Here is a 24,682-nt window from a genome sequence, read left to right on the forward strand (position 1 = left end):
TTCACGGTAAAGAACAGCAGAATAAAGCAGTGTTTATTGAGTCGTGTTGTGCAGCTCTGACACGCTGCGCTGAGATGAAACTTTATTCATACATGAGGGGAAACGAGGTCGCTGCAGCAGCAACAATAATAATAGGATTCAGCCAGGGAGAGCAAAAAAAAAAAAAAAAAAAAAAAAAACATTATCATACAAATAGAGTTTAAAATAAGTAATGAAAAACAAATAAAAACAGTGAAGCAGTGCAACAGAATGTAAACAGTCGTGGGGTCGTATGAAATAAAAAAAATCATTTAAAAAACACAGTGGACAGTGTTTGCAGGAAATACCTCAGATGCTGTTTCTACTGCAGTTACTCATCGGTGTGAGTTTTTCTTTTCCATGTGATTGTAAAGGAAGAGGAGCTCAGAGTTCAAACTGGATTCTTTAAGGTGGAAAAATGAGCAATGACACAATAAAGGAGACATAGAAAGGTACAGCAAATTCCTCTTTTCTGACTGGAAATATAACGTCGCATTTTGATGCTGCAGCTGTTGTTTGGAAGGGAATTCACAATGAGGTCAAGTACAAATTTGGCTTTAAAAAATGTGCACAGAAAGCTGCTAGAGTGAATGTAAAAAGATGCAAGATGCCAGCAAGGAAGCAGGCAAGGTCTTCGTTTGCTCTTTGTCCACGTTTAGAAGCAGTTTGAAACATGATACATTACAGCAAAAATTAAACACAAATTTGCAAGAAAACTAACACAAAATTGCCACACAGGAGGGCAAAAAAATCAAGAAAACTACTATGCAAAAAAAAAAAAAAAAAAAAGCAAAAGCTTCCCACAAAATGATTGTAAGCACCCACCATCAAATTTGCCAATAAATAAAGAAAAGAAAATTATATTTAAGAAATGATTAACTATAAAAACACAATACAGTGAAGCGGTGGGCCAGGCTCCGGGTTTGTGTCAAAGTTTGGTGGACAAAAAAAACAAAAAAAGCTAAAACTTCCCACAAAATGATCACAACCACCATCAAATTTGCAGATAAATAAAGAAAATAATACTAAATTCAAAATGTAAATGTAAAAAGTTCAAAATGCCAGCGAGGTAGCAAGCAAGACCTTCATTTGTTTTTTTTTCCCCACATTAAGAACCTGTTTGAAACCTGAGTAAAAAAAAAAAAAAAACAACAACATGATACATTAAAGCAAAAATGAAACACAAATTTGCCAGAAAATTAACACCAAACTGCCACAGAGGAGAGGAAAAAAAATCAAGAAAAAAAACTTATCTTAAAAAATAGGCAAAAAGCAAAAAGTGTCACAAAAAATTAGGAGAAACCACCATCAAATTTTCCAATAAATAAAACAAACAAACAAAAAAACAAACAAAAAAACCCCCCAGAAAATCCTATTTAAAAAATGAAAAACAGTGAAGCGGTGGGCCAGGCTCCGGGTTTGCGTCAAAGTTTGGTGGACAAAAAAGAAAAAAAATAAGCAAAAATGTCCCACAAAAAGATCACAACCACCATCAAATTTGCCAACAAATAAAGAAAAGAAAATTAGATTAAAAAATGATTAACTATAAAAAGAGAAAAACTACCATGCAAAAGAGGAAAAAATAAGCAAAAAGCAAAAAAAAAAAAAAAAAGGGTCACAAAAAGTTAGGAGAAACCACCATCAAATTTTCCAATAAATAAATAAAATAAAATAACAGAAAATCATATTTAAAACATGATAAACAGTGAAGCGGCGGGCCAGGCTCCAGGTTTGCGTCTGATGGACTCTTCCTCTCCTCTCCTTACGTCTTATTAAGCTCCTCTGGCACTTCATTAGCAGAAGGAGCTCGGCGGCGGGCGTCCACCTCGCTCCGAGCGACTCAAAGTGACACTGAGTAATGGCTCGTCTCCGGCTGAGACGCCTGACTCGGCGTAACGGCGGCCGCCGCCCCCCGACAGCGCGCGGCTAATTGCAAATTCAACCTTAGGTGTTTCTCACTCATTTGCCTAATTATTAATCTTAACGAGGCACGCTGAAAGATTGATCGTCTCTAATTCCGACGGCGTTCCATTCCAAACCGCCGCCGCCGCCGGAGAGCGAGGGAGAAACTCCGCGGAGCTTTTCTAATTTAGCAAATTCATGATTCGGAGGCGTGAAGTTGGATGAGGAGAGCCGAGCCCAACTGCTGTGATAAATTTGGAGACGGGGCGCCGTGGAGTCGTAAAAATCACTCAGGATGGATTTTCCTCCATAAAGGAATGACAGGACTCCAGCCGCTGAGTTATTTATGTGTGTTGGCAGAAACACACAGAGAGCGCCGCCCGTCTAAAAAAAGCGGCGCCGCCTCCCGACCTGCAGCTCGCTGACGACCCGACACACCTGTCGGTCCAAGCAGAGCGAGCGCCGATCACCTCTGATCGGGCTATTGATCCTAAACAACAACAACAACAACAACAACAACAGGTAACAGAATCCTTGGTAACACTTTACAATAACAGTGCAACGATTAACGTTACTTAATGTTAGTTAATGTTAGTTAATGTTAGTTAATGTTAGTTAATGCTGTAATGGTTAATTAACTGTTAGTTGATGATTATTCTGGCATTTACTAATGTTAATAATATCTACAATAACCCTTAAATAACATATAAATTAATACCTTAGCATGAACAGCATTAGTAAATGATTCTTAGACACATTAGTTAACAGTTAGTTACCTGTTACTTCATGTTAATTACCTGTTACTTAATGTTTATTACGGCATTAACTAATGTTAATTGTTGTACTGTTATTGTAAAGTGTTACCGAATCCTTTTTTACATTCATGTGCGCAACAATTCAAAACACATGAACATTATCAACATTATGAACATTATTAAAATTATTGACATTATTGACATTATGAACATTATGAGGATTATTAACAGGATCAAAGTGATTGGCTGACGACACAGAGACTCCTGACTCGACGGTCATCAAACAGCTGATTGGACGTCATCAGTCACAGCCTCCAGCCTCAGGTTCAGTTAGGAGTCAGTGAACGCAGCGCTGAGTCTCCTAACCCTTAACCAGCACCTTTACCAATACTTAACGTCACCTTTACCTTAACTTAACCAGCACCTTTACCAATACTTAACATCACCTTTACCTTAACTTAACCAGCACCTTTAGCATCTAACCTTAAGCACCATCTTTTCCTAACCTGAAACATCATCATTTTCTAACTATAGAAACACCTTCTCCTTAAGTTAACATCACCTTTACCTAACCTTAACCATCAACGTTTCCTAAATTTAACCATAACCTTAACATCACCTTTTCCTAACCTTAAAATCACCTTTTCCTTAACTTAACCATCAAACTTCACCAAAACTTAACCATCACCTTTTCCTAACCTTAACATTTCCATTTCCTAAACCGAACATCACTGTTTTCTAATCTCAGCCATCATCTTTTCCTCACCCTAAACATGTCCGTTTTCTAAACTTATTAACACCCTTTCCTTAACTTAACATCACCTTTTCCTAACCTTAACCATCATTACAAATGCTTTCCTCACCTTAACAACGACCCTTTGCTAAGTTTAACTAAGTACCTAACGAAAGCTAAGCTAACGAAAGCGGCTAAAGGTAATGTTTGAGTGGTTAAGGGAGACTGATGATGGGAACAGATGCTAACAGCCTCTGAGCCTCTAGAGGGCGCAGCAGGGACCCACTGACCCAAACCTGCTGGGGCGGGTTGACCGTTAACGTCCATTCAGTGGTGAGATAACTGGCGAATCAGGTTTTTAACAAATAGTTTTGTTGAATTGAAAAGGCAATGATAATATTTTATTTATTTTTGGTAATTACTCCAAAGCTCACAAACCTCACCTGAGCAGAGAAACCAGACATCAGGCCGGGAGTTCAGCCAGTTTAATATTAATATTAATAATCAGATATTCAGACCAACATCCTGTCAGGGAAACTGCAAACTTCAGCTTTTTATTTTTTACATATTTATGCCAAGATGCGTATAGCTTGCCTTTTAATGTAAAGCACACTGAGCTTACTTGTAATGATTTATGCTGCATACATACATCAGCCTGGCCTCGCCTTTTTTTTTTTATCAAATATTAAATGTTTGTCTCCAGTTTCTGAAAGTATGAAAGTCAGTAAATACCTTCTGAAAATCCTGCATGATACTGTGACATTTTTAAAGCGTGCGTGTGTTGTTCAACGCGGCGCGTTATCTCTGCGGCGATAACAAACCTTTATTGTGACGCTCTGTGTGAAATGTCATCTTTTATTGTGAAATCAGCGAAACGGAAGCTTGTTATCGGAGGAGGGAGCTGCTGCACTTCCTGTGCGGGGGGGGGGAAACGTGAGGCGTTTTCACGGGAATGTAGAGGTTATTATTGTGAGATTAGCAGACATCCAGGACGTAAAGGTGTGACGTTTAATCTGGAGGATAATCCAGGATGCGGTTTTCCAGATTATGTGTCTTTATATGACTTGGGGTGGGTTGTTCAGAGATGTTCAGAGATGATGCTATTGGGTGTAAATTTTACATGCAACACTAAAAATGAGCTGTTTTCCAGGAAGGAGGGATAATGAACTGTGATTGAAGCAAATTTTAAAAATTAAAAAAAAAAAAAAAAAAAATATGCAGTATTGTGGCATTTATTGCGAAGATGATGTGCATTAGCTGAATGATTTTTCCTATATTTTGTCTTGAAGAGGAATGGTTCAGTGTGTGTGTGTGTGTGTGTGTGTGTGTGTGTGTGTGTGTGTGTTCAGTACGCATGGCGGTGTTTGGGCGGCGGCTGGCCTCAGGTGCATAGCGGCGCGGCGCCAACACGCTCAGCTTCAGCCGCGGCGCTCACATCTGGGGTGTCACTAATAGTTGTGTCAACAGTTTAGCTGCCTGATTACCAGCGCGCACACACACACACACACACACACACACACACACACACACTATATATATATTATGCACATGCAAACCTTCTCCTCCTGCTGATATGACGTTTAATCTTATTTCCACTTTGTTGCTCCTGTTTGTGTCTGGCAGCGTTTTAATCCTCTGACATTTTGTTTGATCTGCAAATGTGATCAGCTGCCGGTGTGTGTGTGTGTGTGTGTGTGTGTCAGTGTATATGTGCTGATGCTGTGGAAATGGAAATATCATCTATAGGAGAGAGGCCAGAGGTCGGCACTGCTGGGAGTTGGACTAAAATATGCATTATTTATTCAAATGTATTTTCTGTATCGTCGCCAGCGTGTGCAGAAACATCCTGAAGTTATTCTTGTCCTCAGTTGAACCGGAGAGAAGCACGATCCAATCAGAACGCAGCTCAGTGTCTGTTCTCCCCGCCTCCGTTTGATTGACAGCCGTCAGCTGCACCCGACACCCTGCAGCAGCATGAGCTAACAGGGGAAACATTAAAAAACTACTAAAAAACTGTTTATTAACTATTAACACATGGTTACCAAGAAAAACAACCTAACAAAAAAAACATCAGCATTAGGAAATTAGGAAAACATCAGCTAACATGTTCTTAGTTAGGAAAATAAACCAACAAAAAACATGCATTTAGCCAGGAGGGGAAAAAAAATTTGCAAGTATGTTGTTGGCCAGGAAGAAAAACCAACAAAAAGAAAACATGAGCCAACGTGTTGTTAGCTGGGAAAACATTAAAAACCCGGACTGACTTTGAGGACGACAGAGCTCAAGAATAAAGCTAAAAAAGAAACCTCCTGTTTCTGACCGGGTTTAAAAGGTCTTCGCGGCCCTGAGCGTGACGAGGACACGTGAGCGGCCGGCCGCAGACGAACCAGCAGAACCTCGTGGAGTTCATCACGGCGCAGGAACAAATGAACAAATCCAGCAGCCGTTTGTAACGTCAGGCTGGCGACGTGCACAGGCTTTTATTCTGAAGGAGGGCATCTAAACCCCATCTTCATCAGGACGAAGGTCTGCCTCTGCTCCTGCTGTCGGTGTGATATGTGGCGTAGTGATTTGTCCAGGCCCGTGCAGAGCCGTGGCGCCCCCGGAGGCTGCAGGAGACGTGGCTCTCATCACATGACTTTACTTTTACCAAAAAAACAGCGACATGTCGTTGTGCTGCGTCCTTTCAGAGCATCACTCACCCCGTGCAGAGGCGTGAAAACACCACGTGAGCGGGAAAAGTCACCGTGAGACCGGAGCCCTCTGACCTGCAGCTCAGACACATTCACAGCCAGAGACTTTCACACCTGTGTGTTGACGAAGCCAATAAACTGACTGCACTGATTTGCAAATGAAAAATCAAGCTGCAGCTGTTTTTGGAGCCCAAACCAGGTCAGATCAAAACATTTCCACAAGTTTTTTTTTTTTTCGCTGAAACTCTCCACAGCTCTCAAACTCATTCATGAAATTAAGCTTTTTTCTCTCCTCGGTGCCTGAAACTGTGAAATGACTCTCTCGGCTGAGTGTTCATGAAATTACAGAGCGCAATTTCTACCTGGAAATCCAGCATCTGTTGCTGTGTGTCTGGAACATGAAATTACCTGCGAGCAGGTTCTCGCCTGCTGCCGAGGCGGTCGGGCCGCGTGGGCACGATGATGCTCAGATGGGTTTCTATTTTTCCTCTGCGGGTAAACAAGGCCTGTCCTTTGCGTCTGCCTCTGGATTGGGTTTGTAAGAAGAGATCGGTTCACAGGACCGGCCCATAAACGACTGACAACATGGATTTTCTTCATGTTTGTAAGAAGCTGCAGGTGGATTTAAAACGTCTTCAGAACCCGCGGGTCAACGCTCATATCGGGGTTCAGTAAATCCTTTAAAGCTTTTTTTTTTTTTTTTTTTTGGCATTTCTGCTTTATTTGACAGCCGCAGTACAAATAGACAGAGGAGAAGGGATGACCTGCAGCAAAGGACCTGAGGTTGGATTCAAACCCCCGGTCGCTGCGATCAGGTCTGAGCCCTGGTACATGGCACGCGCTCTTAACGCCCAGGTTCAGTAAATCCTCCTAAAATTATTTCCATCGCTATTGTTTTAAGCCGTTTGGTGCCTCCATCTAGGAAGAAAACAATGCTTTTTTTTTCCCCTCATCACATTTTTTGAATTCATTAATGTTCTGCAGGTTGGATGGTTTTGGTTTTGCATCTCGCTGCAGTCGCTCCCCACCAGCGAAGCGACCAGCTGGAAACCGCCAAACGAAGGCAAACAGTGTTATGCAGTTCTTGTTTTACAGCTACTTCGCAAAGTCCAAGTTCAATTCGATGAAATTTTATTTACGTTATCTCAAGGCGCTTTACGGAAACCCAGCAGAGTTCGGACAGATCCACGGACCAAATCCTCCCCCGAGCGAGAGCGGCGCAGGGCGATTCAGCGACGAGGAAAAACCCTTTAACCCTATAAAGCCTGAACTATGAAAGAATTGGCAGAAAATTCCAATTTTTTGAAATTGAACCCTTTATTTAGTCCTATAACAAAATAAATATATATAAAAAAGAAATTTCTAAAAATATGTTGTTACACGACCTTTCTGGTGTATGATATATGATATGTGCTTGAAGTGCCAGTGGTCCAGGGTGAACAGGGGAAGTGTTCAAAGGTATACAACAGTATATTGATTAAACTGATTAAAAAATAAAAAATAAAAAAAAAACGGAATTGAAAATGTGTATCATATATGACACAAATGGCTTTATAGGGTTAAACAGAAGAGCCTGGAGCTCCGGGTGGGCGGCCGCCTGCCTCCTCTCAAAGGGAACGAGCGACTCAGAGGACGTTGAATCGCACGTTCACTTTAAAACTACTTTAAAATCTGAATTTCTTCACCAAATGAAAACGTGTTCAGCTGGTGGATCAGTCATCTGGAGCTCCGGTCTGTTTGTCAGAATCAGCCCGACTTCACTCAGTCGTTCGTCTGAATGTGTTTCATCAACATGGGGCTTTTCTTGCATTCGTTATGAGCCGTTTTTATGAGGACAATCCATCAGATTTTTATCTTTGCTCATGTGCCGCGTCAAAAGAGAACGAGAGCCTAAACTGAGAATTTAGACTCTTTTAAATGTTATACCAATCATATTTTTTATAGTCTACTACTGCTGCTGATGATGATAATCTTTATTTATAGAGCACTTTTCAAAATCCATGTTGCAAAGTGCTTCACAAAGACTATATAAACCAAAAAAAAAAGGCAGTAAAAGACAGTTCAAAGAAAATTAAAAGTCAAGTAAAATCAGGAAAGGCTCTCGGATAAAAGTCTGTTTTGAAGTCACCGTGAAGTCATCCTGCTTTAATGGCTGGAAAATTAAAATTTTCCTCCAATGAAACCCTCATGAACCTTTAAACGTCCTCTCTCATCCACCTGCCCCCTTTCAAAATAAAAGCGTGTTTCACCGACTCAGCCGACCTGATGGCTCCGGAGCCTCGGGGCCCGATGTGCCAAGCGCTCCGTCCCCTTTCATTTTTCAGCCGGGCCGCTAGAAAAGACGAAAGGCTGTACTCTGCCTGAGGATCTCAGAGTCTGTAGCGGCGTGTTCGGTACAAGGAGGCCACAGATTCAGCAGGGAGAGAGGCCGTGAACCTTTAAAATAATCATTTAAATCCAAAAATCTGTTCTCAAAGACACTGGGAGCCGGCGTGAAGAGGCTGAAACAGTTCTGCATGGACCGGAGCTGGTCAGCCTGTCAACATCACATCCAATATCACAAATTTATCATTTATGAGGTGACAGAAGTGCCACTTTCTTAATGTGAAACAGGGAAAAAAAAGCAAAATCAGTGGGTTTAAAGAAGCTTGTTAAGGAGAAAACAAAGTCTCTGAGCTGTTTCCACATCGTCCACAGCACTTCAGGCCCAGCAAGGAGCCACGAGAGCTGAGATTTAAAGGCATGAAGGCTTTTATTGTGGTGGGTCGGAGCCAGCGCGGCGCCGGGGGGGGGGGCCACGAAGAGGTCTCGACGAAGACGCCGTCAAAATGCTTTGGCTCAAAATGCGCGGCTGTCGGAGAGGAGAGGAAAAAACATTAGTTTTGGCCCCGAGTGACTCCATAAAATAAAGTGATTTGGCATTTATTTGCGTGCCGCCGGTCAGGCCGGGTCGCTCGCTCGCTTGCTCGCCGCCGTCCTGAGCGGCTCGGACAGGCGCCGAGGTTTAATGGAGTCAGAGCTGGACAGCCTCCGTCTCTCAGGCACACCATCAAACGGACGGGGTTTGTTGTTGTTGTTGATGTTGATGATGATGATGATGATGTGCTGAAGAAGAAAAAGGGACGCCAGAGAGACATCAAAGTCCTAATTATTATTTTTTATCTCCTGACATCATCGAAGAGGCGCTCGCGCTCAGATTCGGCGTCCAGAAGCCGAGCGCCTCTCTTCGCCGTCCAAGAGCCGCTCATCTGTTCGCCGGCCACCGCGCTCAGGAGGAGGAGGAGGAGGAGGAAGAGGAGGAGGAGGAGCGGCCTGCACCTCCAGGCTGTTTGAAAAGCAAAGCCAGAGTCTGACGGGACGTGAGCCCAAAGTGACGTCTTCCTCAGAAAAATAATAATAATAATAATAATAATTAATTTTACAAATACTCAAGGAGAGTCGTAACACCTCCATCCTCTCATCGAGTCGACCGCCAACGTGATTATCATCCTAATTAAGCCCGAATCCAATCAACTTCACTCCGGGATTTTCTGGGATGAGATAATCCCACTTGTTCCTAACGTTGGTCGACTCAAATCTTCTTGAATCAAGTTTCATTTTCTTGATCCCAGTTCAGCTGATCGGCCTCGTTTCAACACATTAAACACTGAAACAAGTGAAGCTGCCCTGGAGACACGTGGGATTATCTCATCGTCTCATCCCACTGGGGGATTTTTTATTAGAAATTTTAACTCTGAAGATTTGAATGTAATGCTAGTTATTTTCTTTTTTTCTTTTATTCCTTTTATTGTATTTTAATCAAATAAATGTATTTATTTATTTATTATTTTCAGTATTGCTCAACTTTTTTCAACTTTTTCTACTTTTTCTTTTTCTTTTTCTTTTTTTTTTTTTAAAGGAGAAAATTAATTCAGTCATACTGTAATGTGTCCTCTGTGTCTTCAGTCTCAGTGTTCAAATCTTGTTTTTCTTCCAACAGGGTCAATAATCTTCCAGTGGGATGAGATAATCCCACTTGTTTCCAACGCTAATCAGCTTGTTTGCAGAATTTTCTTGAATCGAGTGTCATTTTCTCGATCTGCCTCCTTCTCAGAAACATCTACCCTTTATTGTCATTTTTTCACTGCTCGGTGTTCAATAACAAAAGTGCGTACAGATAAAAACGTCCGAGGACAGATTAAATAAATAGTTAAAATCTAACCATAACCATAACCACCTTGTTTCAGCAGATTCAGAGTGAAACACGTGAAGCTGCACTGGAGACAAGTGGGATTATCTCATCCCACTGGCAGATTTCTGACCTCGTTTGAGGTCTGACCCTCAGTATGAGACTAAGTGACTTGTTAAGATGTTAAATAGTTTCGCAGGGTGTCGAGGGTGTTGTCATCGTGCAATCTGACATTTTAGAGTCAGGGCAAGCGGGATTATCTCATCCGGTTTACCTCGATTTGAGCGCTGCAGATGAGAGTGCGCCGTGTGTCTGGATGGGTTTGTTTTCCTCTGTGTGTGTGTGTGTGTGTGTGTGTATGCGCTGTGTTGTTATTTTCCATGGCAGCACACCCGGCCGGCCTGTAACTGTGTTTTTTCTGATGATAAAACGCGGCGCCTCGTCCCGGGCTGGACGCTCGGCTGCACACTCGACACTCCACACGTGTTATTTGATCGTCTCCTGTGTTTGAAATGATTTCGTAAACGAACAGAGGCCATTCCATCTCGGCGCGGCGACGCTCCACCAGCACCTTTGCTCTCGTTTCCGGCTTTGAGAGTCGAAATGCGAGCTGACATTTTCATCAGCGGATCCCCCGCCGCGTCGAGGCGGCCGCCGCGGCTCCTCCTCCTCCTGTGAGGATGCTGAAGTGGGGATTAGCATACGCTGCAGACCTCTTCACAGCTCCTCAGACTGCAGGAGCCACGTCCTTCACAGCGCCGCGGCAAACTGCAGCCATGACTCCACTGCAGGAAAACACACACACACACACACACACACACACACACAAATCTGCACAAGTCACTCAGTTCACATCCAGTTTTTACTTCTTCAGACAAGGTGAAGGTCTCGAGTGTCATTTTCTTGATCCCAGCGGCTGATCTGCCTCGTTTCAACACATTTCTACTTTTTCCCTGAAAAATAATCCTGAAACAAGTGGGATTATCTCATCACACTGGCAGATATGTATTGTGTGTGTGTGTGTTTTTTTTTTAATCTTATGTGAAGAAAAAACAAATTTAAACCCTGAAGATGAGACTGAAGAAACAGAGGACACAATACAGTATGAATCTACAATATGAAAAAAGTATAGTATGAAAATAAATAAATAAATAAATAAACCTATTAATTAATTTGATTAAAATACATTGAATGGTATGTGAAATAAATTAAAATAATAAAATAAAATAGTATAAAAAATAAATATTAGATTAAAATTAAAATATAAATAAAATGAACTAAAACAAAACAAAACAAAATAAATAGCCAGTGTGTGCTAAAATATTTTTAATGATGATAACAAGTCATTCAGTTTTTTTCTTCAAATAAGCAAAAACAAACAAACAAACAAACAAAAAAACTTGATGGTGGGAGATAATTAGATAATCCCACTTGTTTCCAGAATTTTCTCGAATCAAGTGTCATTTTCTTGATCCTGGTGCAGCTGATCTGCCTCGTTTCAACACTTTCCTACTGAAACAAGTGGAGCTGCACTGGAAACAAGTGGGATTATCTCATCCCACTGGCAGATTATTTATTTTGTTGGAAGAAAAATGAGATTTTACTGCTGAATATTTGACTAAATGGCTTGTTAAGATGTTAAAGAGCTTTGCAGCAGTTATTTCTCATCTCTTTTCAACTATGTCCTTTTCTAATTTTCCATAGTTATGCTATTAAATGTGTGTTTTATTGCGTCTTGCTGTAATCCATGTGCCCTCTGTTCTTTTTTAGTTTATTTTAATCTCTTATTTGAAGTCATCTCTTGGGATGGATGTTTCAACTTAGCATCCCCTACAAACACCGTGACACTGGATCGCTGTTTTCAGTTTGCCTGTGCATCGATCCCTATCAAATAAAGAGCAGGAAGGAAGCAGAGAGGCAGCGAGCGACCTGCAGGGAAACCCAGATTACTGCCGGTCACACTGACGTGCCGTGTGGCCGTGTTGTCGTGCGTCTCCATGAAGGCAGGGATCGATGCCGTGTTGGTTTGACACGCCTGAATCACTCAGGAGTGTCGCTCACGTTCATTCAGGAGTGAAGAAATGAAGTCGCCTGGTTTCCCCGGGGAGCCGAAGCGCCGCTGCTCGCTCACCATCCTGACCGCCTCGTTAGTGCAAAATCCAATTAGACTTGATTGGAAAAAGCACCGACGCAGCAATTATGTGATTAAAATCCCACTGTTATTAAGGTGTCAGTCAGCGGATGGACGGACGGACGGACGGACGGACAGCTGAGAGACGAGGCTCCGCTGGCACAGCTAATACGCACATTAAGACTCATTTTAATCCCCACACGACATGAAGAGAAGTCACATGACGGCTTCGCTGCAAAGATTTTCTCAGCTGTAACAATTAAAACCTTAAATCACCAAACCTGTGTCAAAACCAAACCACAAGCATGGTTTATGTGCAGAAAGCAAGAGAGTTCACTTCAAAACCGAGCAGCCATACTGCCATGTCTGACATTAAAAGATAGAAAGTATTCAAATTAAGTTAGAGAATAAAAAGAGAATTAAAAAAAAACACACAAAGAAATTATTTAAGGTGCCAAATATATCAGTAAAATCTGTAAAATATAAGAAATATATGTAAAAATATGTGTTTTCTGCAAAACCTCAGAAAAAAACCTGTTTATATTTAAATCCCTCTGTTATGTAATAACTTTCACAAAATTTTTATACAGACACTAAATGTAGTATACGTGAATATGCAAATTAACAGTAAATCAGGAGTAAAAAATAATAAATTACAGAAGGAAATTTGTTGGAATAATTAAAACAAGAGTAAAATGAAGGCCGATAAAAGGTTCTTTCCATTGCAGATCTCTGATCTGCAAAAAGCCAAATAACGGCCCAGATCCCGAGCCATATGACCCGACCCGCCTGACACGGTGGATGTCTGAACACATGCAGAAAATGCAACCAAAAGGAACAAAAAATGACCCGCGAAAAAAGTGCAGGTGTGACTGAACTGTAACAGCGCTGAATGCAAACTGTGCAAAAGGTGGCAAAAGGTGTGTGGGAGCAGCAGAGCGGAGGTGAGACTCACGGTGACCCGCTCACTCAAACCACCAGCAGAGGTGCTCTGGGACGCTGCGGACCACATATCATTTCCTGTGCAAACACACATGCATCCTGATGCGTCACCAACAAGGACTCACAAAGTGCACAAAGTGCTGAAGACACTGAAGTCCCTGCTGAGACTCGTGTTCAGATCAGCCAAAACACGAGGAAGCCGAGTGTTAACAAGCTGAACGAGGCCGCTTCGTTGTTAAAACCATTATAGAAGTGTTTAATAGTCATGCATAATTGGCAAAAAAATATGCTAATAAGTGTTAAAATATGCGACCTCTAATGGCCGTTTCCGTGAAGGTCCGTGTTGCCGTTCAGAGCCGGGATCTCCTGCTTTAATCTGATTAGGAAGTCAGAAAGAAGCAGCTCTCGGCCGCGGTGACGACTCGGCGGCGTGAGACTCAGAAGCAGCTGCGACTCGACCGTGTGTGCAAATCACATAAAACCTCAATTTGACTCGCGTGTCGCTTTTAAAACGTCCAGACTGAACGAGTGAAGCGAACCTCCCCGCTAACACCTGGCACACACACACACACACACACACACACACACACACACACACACACACACACACACTTAACTCAGCAGCCAGACCTGCTGACATGTAGCATTAGGCCGTGTGTGTGTGTCTAACACCGGTGTGCTTGATGTGAACTCACGGTGACTCAAAAAAACAAAAAAAAAAAAAAACGCAGACATGGAAACATCTGCCGCCTTAACGCGTCACGCCTCGCCCGGCGGTGTCAAGCCGCAGCTCGCAGCGCCGCGTGTGAACGCATTAACATACTAAGCACCTGCGGGTCTACCTCCGCCATATGCCGAGGTCCCAGCGGCCGGGCGCCGCCGTCTCCTTTGGCTCCGGATCTGTCGCAGCGCTCGGCTCAATCATTCACTCTCGTCGTGTGTTCGCCCGCGCCGGCTCTGCAGCGCGACGCCGCCACGGCCGAGTCCAGCCCCGCCCAGCTGCACCGAAACACCCAAAAAAACACCACAAACATCCAGCACAGAGCCGGAAAAAGTCCAAGATTGAAGTCGCAAATTTAGGAGGAAAAAATGTTTTCTTCACATTTTCTTGCCTCTGCAGCAGATTCTACTCTGACATGGGATTCAGGAACAAGGAGATCCTGCTGATCTGAGCCCAGAATCAGCAGATTGTTTTCTTCTGAATCGGCCCAAGTCACAGCAACGTCTCTTCAGAGTCCAGATGCTGAGGAGGAGGTTGGGGTTCTGGACTCAGACCAGCAGGATTTCCTTCAGACTGGATCCCACAGGAGGAGGACAAACTGGTCTTTATTGTTTGTTTCTCATAAATCTGCAGGTTTTTTCTCATAAATGAATGAATGAATGAGTTTAATCTCAGAACTTGTGACTTTTTTCTCACAAACTTGCAGCTTCACAATCTCAGGATTTTTAGGGTTTGTTTCTCATAAATTTTGAGTTTTCTCAGAATATTAGCCACACTTTTTCCCCCTCCTTACAGTGGCCCTAATACACCGTCGTACCTTTCAGAACACAGTTAATTTAAGGAACTGTTTCTTTTAAGGGTTTTTCCTCATAAATTTATCGTTTTAATCTCAGAGAATACTCATGTTTTTCTTATAAATTTACTAATGTAATTTCAGTAATAATTTCAGTATTTTTCTCAGATTATCAACCCCCCCCCCCTCTGCTCTGTAATTTTTTTCACCATTCTGTGGCCTTAATATGCCGTCATACTTCAGACGTCAACAAAAGTATTGAAAAATATTGTTTCTCAGTTCTGTAACGTGATAGTTGGGCTTCTAGTGATGTTTGTTCCTCCACACGAGTGTGACGGATCCTCGTTCTCCTCCAGGATGACTGAAGTGGATGTGGAGCAGCAAACCAAACCATTTACAGCTGAAATTTTTTTTGTTTGTTTGTTTGTTAGGGATGCACAACAACACACGTTTGTTTGGATTCATTACCCGCGCTCTTTTCCAGAGCTGTTGCTTCCAAACCGGTGGAACTACTTTGTCTCTGTATCCCTCCGCCGGCTCTGAGGAGTGGTGGTAAAGTGATAGCACGTCGCATTAAAAAGCTTTTGTTGACTTTTTATACGCTCTTTATGAATGCTAATGGAGGAGGTGGCGTTAAATAATTATAATAATAATAATAATTATAATAAAGTGTAACCGTTTAAGCCCTCAGCCAATCAGTGAAGATTATTCTGACCAAAATCCAGCCAAGAACCCGAGTTCAGACGTGGAAAATGTTCAAGAAGCAGGCAGCCGAGCTCCCTGGCCTCCCGTCCGCCTCTCAGGCTGAAGATTAAAACCGCACACACATGCACACACACACACACACACACACACACACACACACACACACTAATTAGCATGCGAGATGGCGCGTCTTGATTATGATTACTTCCTGTTTGGGTGATCAGCGTTAAGGAAGCGGTGAACTAATTTCCTGTTGAGGGAAGGAAGGCGGCTCGGCCTCGTGAAGAAGCAGAAGCGAGCAGCGAGCTTCCAGCAGGGCGGCGGCCCAAACAGGAAGTCGTCTGACGGGCATGACGACGAGAGTTTGACTCCGGGACCGAAACCTTCCAGCGGCTCGGCGGCTCCTCTGCAGCTTTGACAGAAAAATAACATGGACATAAACAACAGCCACTTTTAATTTAATATTTTTTGCACAGTGGACACATTTCTTATCCTACTGTGACACTGAAATAATAATAATTTAAAAAAAATGTCTTATTGTTTCATCTCGTCCTGCTACGTCCAACGCCTTTCCCTGCAGGGGGCGCATCTGCACGTTTTGGACGTTTGGACGTTTTGGCCCCGGCCAGCGAGTCCTGTTTTAATCCAAAAAAGTAAAGTCTGAAGAAAATACAGAGTTTAATCCCACATGGGCAGATTTTTTTTTTTTTTTTTTTTTTTAGTGAATTTATTTCGGTCATTTTCAACTTGCACAAATCAAATACACGTGTAAATAAACAATATCTTATACACATATTTTTAAACAATAAATAAATAATATTTAATTTCCTTTCAGTTCTGAAAAACCAAAACAAATATATGATTGATGTGCCGGCTCACCTGTCTGATCGATAAGTGCTGTCGTAATTAAACACAAACCGGCTTATTTTTTTATGTTCACTCTTTGAAGCTATGTGTTTTATTTATTTCAAAATGTGCAACTCTTATTTTATTCATTTTCCACAGGACTGCAGGTTTTTCTCCTCCTCATGAGAGTTTGGTGATTTCCTTTGTTAGAACAGATAAAATTAGCTATAAAATGTCGGCAGTTTCCTCTGTTGTCGTGCTATAATTTCATAAATGCAACAAAGTAGAGTTTTTGTATATGTAGTATAACGATATATAAAACTTTATAGGATGAAAATGGCTCAGTAAATCAGAGAAATGAAAGTAAATCCAGGCTGTCAGTCAAACTACAGTCCTGTGTTTGTTCAGTGGCGCCAGGGTCCGCGACTGTGTGTGATGCTGCCTTCGGGTGAAATGGGACATTAACACGTCGAGTTTCCACCGTGAAAAAAAAAAAAAAAAAAAAACGTTAAATACAGCAACATACCCTGTGACATGAATAGAAATACACCCTCGTGTGTGAACTTGCTGACACGCTGCGTTTAAGTGCCTCTGCGTCCAACCCGTGTGCTTTGCTCACACGAGGTCACATGGTGTTTTACCAGCCTGTAGGGTCGTTTAAGCTGCAAATTCCTCCTGACATCGAACGCATCACGAAAACTTCATTGGAAACACATCAAAAAGGAAGCACTCTGTTTTTTTTAAACACGTATTTATTGATCAAATTCTGATGTGCATACATGAAAAGAAAAAGAAATTGCAGAGAATGCATGTGAATCATTCAGATCATGAATTCAGAGCCTCTGCAGACTTTGTATTCGCTGATTTAGGAACGGCTTCACACCTGGTAGGGGGTTAAGTGTACATTTTTTTGGAGTGCGAGAGAATAAGCCCCTGTCCCGTCTCTGGCAGCTCCTTCCAGGACCTGTCCCGGCAGATCGAGGTGGACTACGGCACGGTGAGGGACTCGGCGGTCTACGACTACTTCAGGAACAAAGGCACCAACCCGCTGGAGCAGGACAGCACGTACGCCGAGCTGTGGAGGACCATCAGCAAGAACAACGGCATGGACTACTCCGTGTCCAGCCCGTCCGAGGGCATCCGCAAGGTGGGCGGCCGAGTGTGTGTGTGTGTGTGTGTGTGACCGACGTCCCAGACAACACCTGACCAGTGAAAGTAACACTCTCTCAGCCAGAATAATTCATTTTAGTAGTAGTCAGTTAGTTAATCGATTTTCCCTTCAATAAACAAATAAATTGATTTTGATCATTGAGTTTTAGTCATTTATCAAGTAAAGACACCAAACACCTGCCGACTAGTAAATGTTTTTTTTGGATTGGTGGTAAGAATTAAGGCCCAATTTGAAATCATATTTGACCTCTGTTGACTTATGAAAGGGATTTCTCATGATTTTTGACTCTTTATAGACAAAACGATTAACCAGGTAATAAAAAAAAAAAAAAAAAAAAAAAAAAAATCCAAAGGGTTAATAATCATTAGTTGTATATGTTATTTAACCCTCCTGTTATGGTCAAATTTACTAACATCTTTTATGTTTGGGCTCAATTTGACCTCAGCAGTTTAAACCTCCACAAAATTATCATAACTAAAATTGTTATTAAAGTTTATGTGTCAGGTACTTTATGTTTCTGTGTTGACGACCTAAATAGCCCTTTAAATAAAACATTTTCAATTTTTGGTGTTTTTAAAGGCTTTATATTATTTCTAAGTACAGATTTTAGTTATTTACAACCGATGCGTTACAGGACATTGAAAATATATCATCATGTGAATTTCATGTTTACCCGGTAGAAGCCATTACATTAGGAAAATTCATTAAATATGAAGCAAAAAAAAAAAAAAAAAAATGATGTCAAACTGACCCCAAACATAATAGGAGGGTAAAAGTTTATGCACTCGTAGCGATAACATTACGTTCAGTGGTTATTGTGGCCAAAAAAAAAAAAAAAAAAAAAAATCAATTAAGTATCACAATTCTTTTTTTAAGTAAAGATTTATGAAGCTAGAAGTCCTGAGGAATCTGTTGGGTTGTTGCTTTTTCAAACTGGACGTCTCTGTGTGAAATGACCTGCAGTGACCTCGAGGATCATCCCAGCCTCAGGAAACTTCACAGCCGCAAACCAGACGAGCATCCAAGCAGCAGAAACGACAATAAATCACAACATCGAACCTCAACGCGTAATAATCCTCTTCTTCGTTTGGCGCCGGCCTTTATTTTCCAGCAGAAATCCTCGGGTAGCGGCCCGGGCGCGTGTGTTTCAATGACTCTGCTGACAAATCTGATTAGCAAAGTGTGTGTGTGTGTGTGTGTGTGTGTGTGTGTGTGTGTGTTCTCTCCACACTTTGATTTTCATGAGCTTCTGGCTGCCGGCGGTGTCGTTGTGCGAGACAGACGGTGCGTTCGTGTGCTCACTTCAGCGCTCTCGTGGCCGCCACTACGTTTGGAGTGTATATTGGAGTGCACACACACACACACACACACACTCTCGCTGAAGCAGCTGTGTTGTCAGTAATTGTTCCAGACAGCCATGATGTACATACACTCTATTTTTTTTTTTTTTTTTTTCATTATTTTTATTCACAGAAGGCAAAACACGCGCCTCTGTTTACCCATTACTTAATTGCGGCTGCGGTTCCAACAATGCCGTGCGCCAATTAGTCAGACAATGTCGCTGTTTTGTTTTGTTTTGTTTTGTTTTGTTTTTTGTTTTGCGAGGATTTTTTTTTTTGTGTGTGTGTCTGAAGAGTGAGTGTGTTTTGGAGCTGTATATTATTACGCTCGTAGATCTCCCAAAAAGCCAATGACAAATTAGCATCGGAGACAAATCGGCTCTGAGCGCATCCATTATTCAGCCATTTGCATGATAAGCACCCCGCCACACACACACACACACACACACACACACACACACCCCGCCGCTCTCTGTGAGGTTTTTCTCTCCCCAAAAAAACCAGCAACGCTCGCTCACACTTTAATTGGTTTTATTTGCGATTTGCCCCGCGCCTCTCCAGCCCAGCGCCTCGCCACTCGCCCCAGTCCTCCCACTCGCTGCCGGAGACCCAGAGAGGTAAAAAAAAAAACCAACCAAAAAAAAAAAGACTTTGGCATTTTTTTGTTTTAGTCCCTCTGCTGCTCGGGCTCCAAGCGGGAGATTTATGCAGATGAGCTGCAAACAAGCCCCAGAAAGGAGCGCCGTGCAGGCAAACAGCCTCAGCCGGAGGACGGATTCACCCGGGCTGCACCTGAACGCCCCTCTACACCCGCAGGGCTCTCTCTCGCTCGCGCTGCATTCAAGTGGTGTTTGATTTACCGGGAACGAGCCGCGGAAGTCCTGTTGTCGTTTGTTAGTAGTTTCAGCGCTGCCGGATGAAAAATAATCATTTAATCATCGATGGGAGGCGTGAGTCAGGGTTTCTAATTCCTTCAAAACAATGTGACCTTGGGACATTTGTTTGTATATGAAAAATGCTCTGATCATTAGTGTAATTTAAAAAAAAAAAAAAAAAAAACATTACTCACAGCTCATTTATGCTCCCTTTATGTAGGAAAATAAATGCCATGTCACTTTCAATCAATGTAAACGCATCGCCACAGGAGGACGGTGGTCTGTGAGGTCTTTAAACGCATCACTACAGGAGGATGGTGGTCTGTGAGGTCTTTAAATGCATCGCCACAGGAGGATAGCAGTCTGTGAGGTCTTTAAACGCATCGTCTCAGGAGGATGGTATTCTGTGAGGTCTTTAAATGCATCACTACAGGAGGATGGTGGTCTGTGAGGTCTTTAAATGCATCACTACAGGAGGATGGTGGTCTGTGAAGTCTTTAAATGCATCGCTACAGGAGGATGGTGGTCTGAGAGGTCATTAAACGCATCGTCTCAGGAGGATGGCAGTCTGTGAGGTCTTTAAATGCATCTCTACAGGAGGATGGTGGTCTGTGAGGTCTTTAAATGCATCACTACAGGAGGATGGTGGTCTGTGAAGTCTTTAAATGCATCGCTACAGGAGGATGGTGGTCTGTGAGGTCCTTAAATGCATCTTTGTAGGAGGATGGCAGTGTGTAAGGTCTTTAAACGCATCATCGCAGGAGGACGGCGGTCTGTGAGGTCCTTAAACGCATCATCGCAGGAGGACGGCGGTCTGTGAGGTCCTTAAACGCATCGCTGCAGGAGGACGGCGGTCTGTGAGGTCTTTAAACGTATCGTCGCAGGAGGACGGCGGTCTGTGAGGACATTAAACGCATCGCCACAGGAGGATGGCGGTCAGAGAGGTCATTAAACTCATCATTTCTTAAAATTTCTTCTTCGTGTCTCGATGATAGTCGGCTGCTCTGCCTCCACGATTTCCGGTGGTGCCACTCCATCTCATCCATATCCATAAACTTCCTGAAATCCTGCAGAAATACGGAGGAAATGAAGGCAGCGTACGGACAGAAGGCTCCGTCCAAATCTGTACATGCACTTTACGTTCGGCATAAATGAGCCTTTAGCTGTTAGCCTCCTCTGGTTTTAGTGGCTTTAGCCTTTTCTTGTAAAGGAAAATTCGTGTTCATGGACACAAATTCAGTTTGGGTCCTTATGCATGAAAAGGCACATTCATGTTCTTCCATATTCATGAAAAAAATGGACAGTTCGTCTCCATGGATACAAACGTGTTGGTTAGATTTTTGCACAAAAGCGTCTTTTAGGCTCATCTTCAGTGTTCAGACCTCGTTTTTCTTCAGACGAGGTAAAAAAAAAAAAATCTGTCAGTGGAGTGGGATGAGATAATCCCATTTCTTTCTAATATAGTTTCACTTGTTTGAGGATTTTTTTTTTTTTTTTTTTTAATAAATCTGTTCATCCAAGGCAGAAAAAGGCAGATCAGCCCACTAGGATCAGGAAAATGACACTTGATTGATCATTTTCTTCCATTTGTTTGAAGAAAAACATTTTTTTTTTATTACTAAAGATGCGTCTAAACTTATGAACGTGGAGGTTTTTGCGGAGTATTAATCACCAGCAGCACGGCGCTCTGATTTTGTCATTTTGGTGATCCTGCACAAAGCGAATCTGGGTCAGAGCTTTACATCCACTTCCTCTGGCCTCTCTCTCTCCGCTTTGTCCTCTTTTTATCGAGCGCTCGCCTTCGTCTTCCCAGCGTCCCGGCAGACGGCCCGTCAGACGGCCCCGCAAACAATCCCAGGCTTTGTCTCTCGGCGTTACCTGGAGAAAACTCTCAGCGAGGTGATCGGAGACGAACACAAAAAGGCGAGCAGAGAGCGAGCAGAGAGCGAGCTGTTAGGTGGAATCAAAGCAGAGCATCAAAGAGAGCTGACGTGGTAATTAGGTTGTGACAGCATGAAAGGATTTGAGGACTTTTGTCTCTCTGCTTATTATACAAGGTCGAGGAGGGAGTGAGACGGGGGGGATGAGTAAGAGGTGGAGAGAGAGAGAGAGAGAGAGCGTGCAAACACTTTGTCCTCGCACGCCCGAACAATTACGAGTGACAGCGAACAGGTTGGAGCGAGCGAGGCAGATGCTGCTGCTGGCAGCTCTGCTGACACCGGCAAAACACCCACATCCTCCTGCACTCACACACACACACACACACACTCCTGCATACATACATGGACAAACCCAGTGTGTGTGTGTGTGTGAGTGTGTGTGTGTGTGTGTGTGTTATTAGCTGCGCCCGCTCTGCACGTGAAGACTTACGACACCGCCGACATTTCAGCGGCGCCAGCTCTCTGACTGTCAGCACAAAACCAGAACAAAAGTACGGGCCTTTTTTTTTTTTTTTTTTTTTTTTTTTTTTAATTTTTATTTTAGAGGTGAATGTTTCCCCTGTCTGGCTGCATTATTGAAGTGCCCTTGAGCAAGGCGCTCTGAGCCAAATTCCACCGTATGACTTTGTTTTGGCTCTCGATTCAAAACAAAGTGGAATGAGTCATCGTTTTTATTTCATGTTTGGTGGAGAGGCCGTGTTCGCTGACGCCTTTATTTTGAAATACCGCTTCCTCCTCTCCAAACTGTGAAAGTATAAAATTAAATATCAAATAAAAAGACAATACTTTTCTAGTCAAAGTGCAAATGTCCTCCAACCCAATACGACCGCACAGATCGTTTGCTCCTACCCTCTGATTCGACCCACAGGGGTGTTTCCTAAATTAGCGCCCCCTACCTGCAGCAGGAGATATGCCGCAGGCCGCAGTGCACATGCGGCAAAACAGTCGCAGTTTGGCTCAGTTTAGGCAGCAAAAACACTCGGTTAGGGTTAGGAGGCAAGGTTGAGGTTAAGGTTAGAGGACCTTTGTTGTCATGGTGACAAAGAAACACCTGGAAACGAACACCGGACTCGCCTCACATGGGCATCAACATCTGGTTTTGCAGGTTGAAGTGAAGTTTTGTTAAACTACGACACGTCACGTCACTGTTGTTATTTACTCGACCACTAGAGGGCGCTTCACTTTAAAATGTCTTCACTTTAAAAGTCTGCTGAAATTTAGAGTCTTTGAATTAAAACAATTTTTATTATTAAAATCGTTATAGAAGTGTTTAATAGACATGCAGAAATGGTTTTAATACTCTAACCCAGGATCTCATGTTTTAATTTTTATTAGTCAGTCATTATACAACGGCTCTTATTTAATCCACCGGTGGCTGCTGTCATGACTCGGTGAAGATTGAGATGGAAATGAGGAGGGGGCGTTGTAGAGGCGTGGATGGGACGTCCAGCCTGAGGACCGGAGCCTGGAGCTCGTTTCTGGGTCCTCCTAACCTGAACCTTGACCTTCCTCCCCCCCAAAGTGGATTTGTTAAACTACGACACACCACCTCACTTTCTGACACACCACACTGTTGTTACTGACACGACCACTAGAGGGCGCTTTACTTTAAATAATGAATATCCACCAAGAACCGAGAACGCCCACAACCGAGACCCTCGGGGGCGCGGGGGCGTCAGCACTGCAGCACAAAAATATATTTCTGTTTTAGTCTGTGTTTCTTAAATTATAGTTTGAGTTTATATAAACTGTTACATAGGTGTGTGTGTGTGCATTATTTGGCAACTGCAAGCCGTCAAAATACAAGAAATTTCATCATTATTTGTTGCTTACAAGTGTAATCCTGTTGCAGCGCGCTGTTAGGAACATCATTTCCCCAACTTTCTCTCGTCTCGGACCATTAGTGTCCATGCTCACCGGCGACGGAGGCACTTTTCTCCTATTTTTCTCAATCACTATCCGTCCGTCGAACCATATCAGGTCAATCGAGACGCGGCTCGCGGGGTGGAAAGTTGACGACACGCGCGCCGTTCGTCATCGGGCTGTTACCGAACGAGGAGAAGGACGCGGCGGCGCGCTGATAAAACCCCTCCAAGAGCTCAGAAGGTGTGTGTGTGTTCCGCGTTCGATGATGTGCTCGAGCCGCTTTGGTGTCAAGCCGAGCGCCGATTTATCCCCCCGGGAGCCGAATAACAAGCTCGGCCGCCGCCGGACATCAAAATAAGTGGAGGCCTGTCTCCCTCTGCTGTCTCGTTAGCCGTCTCCGTCAGCCGCTGCTGTCCGCCGGCCGCTCCGGATCACATTAATCTGTCTGAGTCTGGACCAGCCGAGCAGCCGCTGACCGGTCGAGTCGCCGGCTAAACCCCCCCGCTCTGCCCTCAGATTTACTCACGTTTTATCAGTCGGGGTCAATTTGACCGTCCAGAAAATGTGTATAAGAGAAATTGTTGCCCCAGTCTAACAGCTTTTTAAATTAAAGAAAAATATATATATATACTTAATCAACCTCCTTTATTACAAGAATGTTTTCAGATCGGACTTTGAGGCTCCTTCTGGGAAAAACCCTCAACACGTGTGGAGCCTTGGACAAAAAAAAAAAAGAAACTATTTTTCCTCATATATTTGATCTTTTTGTCGTAAATGTTCAACTTTAATCTTTCAAACTCTCGTTCCGTCCTGGAGAGGTTTATTGTGGAATCGGAAATGGTTCTCCACACAGCTCCACTGTGAAGAACGTATTTTCGGTTCTAGCTGACTCCTCTTTATTTTTCCTTGTCTTGAAAAATGAGAATTTACCTCGGTCCCCATGTTTTTGTTGTTAAAACGGTTTTATTGCAAAACAAATGTAGCCGGGTCATTCTCCAGAAAAGGTGGAATCTGGGTGACACAAATCTGCTGAAATGCATTCCTTTTTACACCCCTAAAACAACTTTAACAGCAATACCTAAC

General features: G+C 43.0%; 1 protein-coding gene across 1 annotated transcript in view; it reads left to right on the forward strand.

The window, feature by feature from the left end:
- The window catches only part of LOC115378258 (glutamate receptor ionotropic, delta-1-like), a 520,936-nt gene that overhangs the window by 468,182 nt on the left and 28,072 nt on the right, over positions 1 to 24,682 (forward strand). The window contains exon 14 of the mRNA XM_030078448.1: positions 17,359 to 17,554. Coding sequence (XP_029934308.1) covers positions 17,359 to 17,554 — 196 coding nt within the window. The remainder of the gene's footprint in view (positions 1 to 17,358; positions 17,555 to 24,682) is intronic.

The sequence above is a fragment of the Myripristis murdjan genome, chromosome 19 (assembly GCF_902150065.1).
Source record: "Myripristis murdjan chromosome 19, fMyrMur1.1, whole genome shotgun sequence".
Taxonomy (NCBI): domain Eukaryota; kingdom Metazoa; phylum Chordata; class Actinopteri; order Holocentriformes; family Holocentridae; genus Myripristis; species Myripristis murdjan.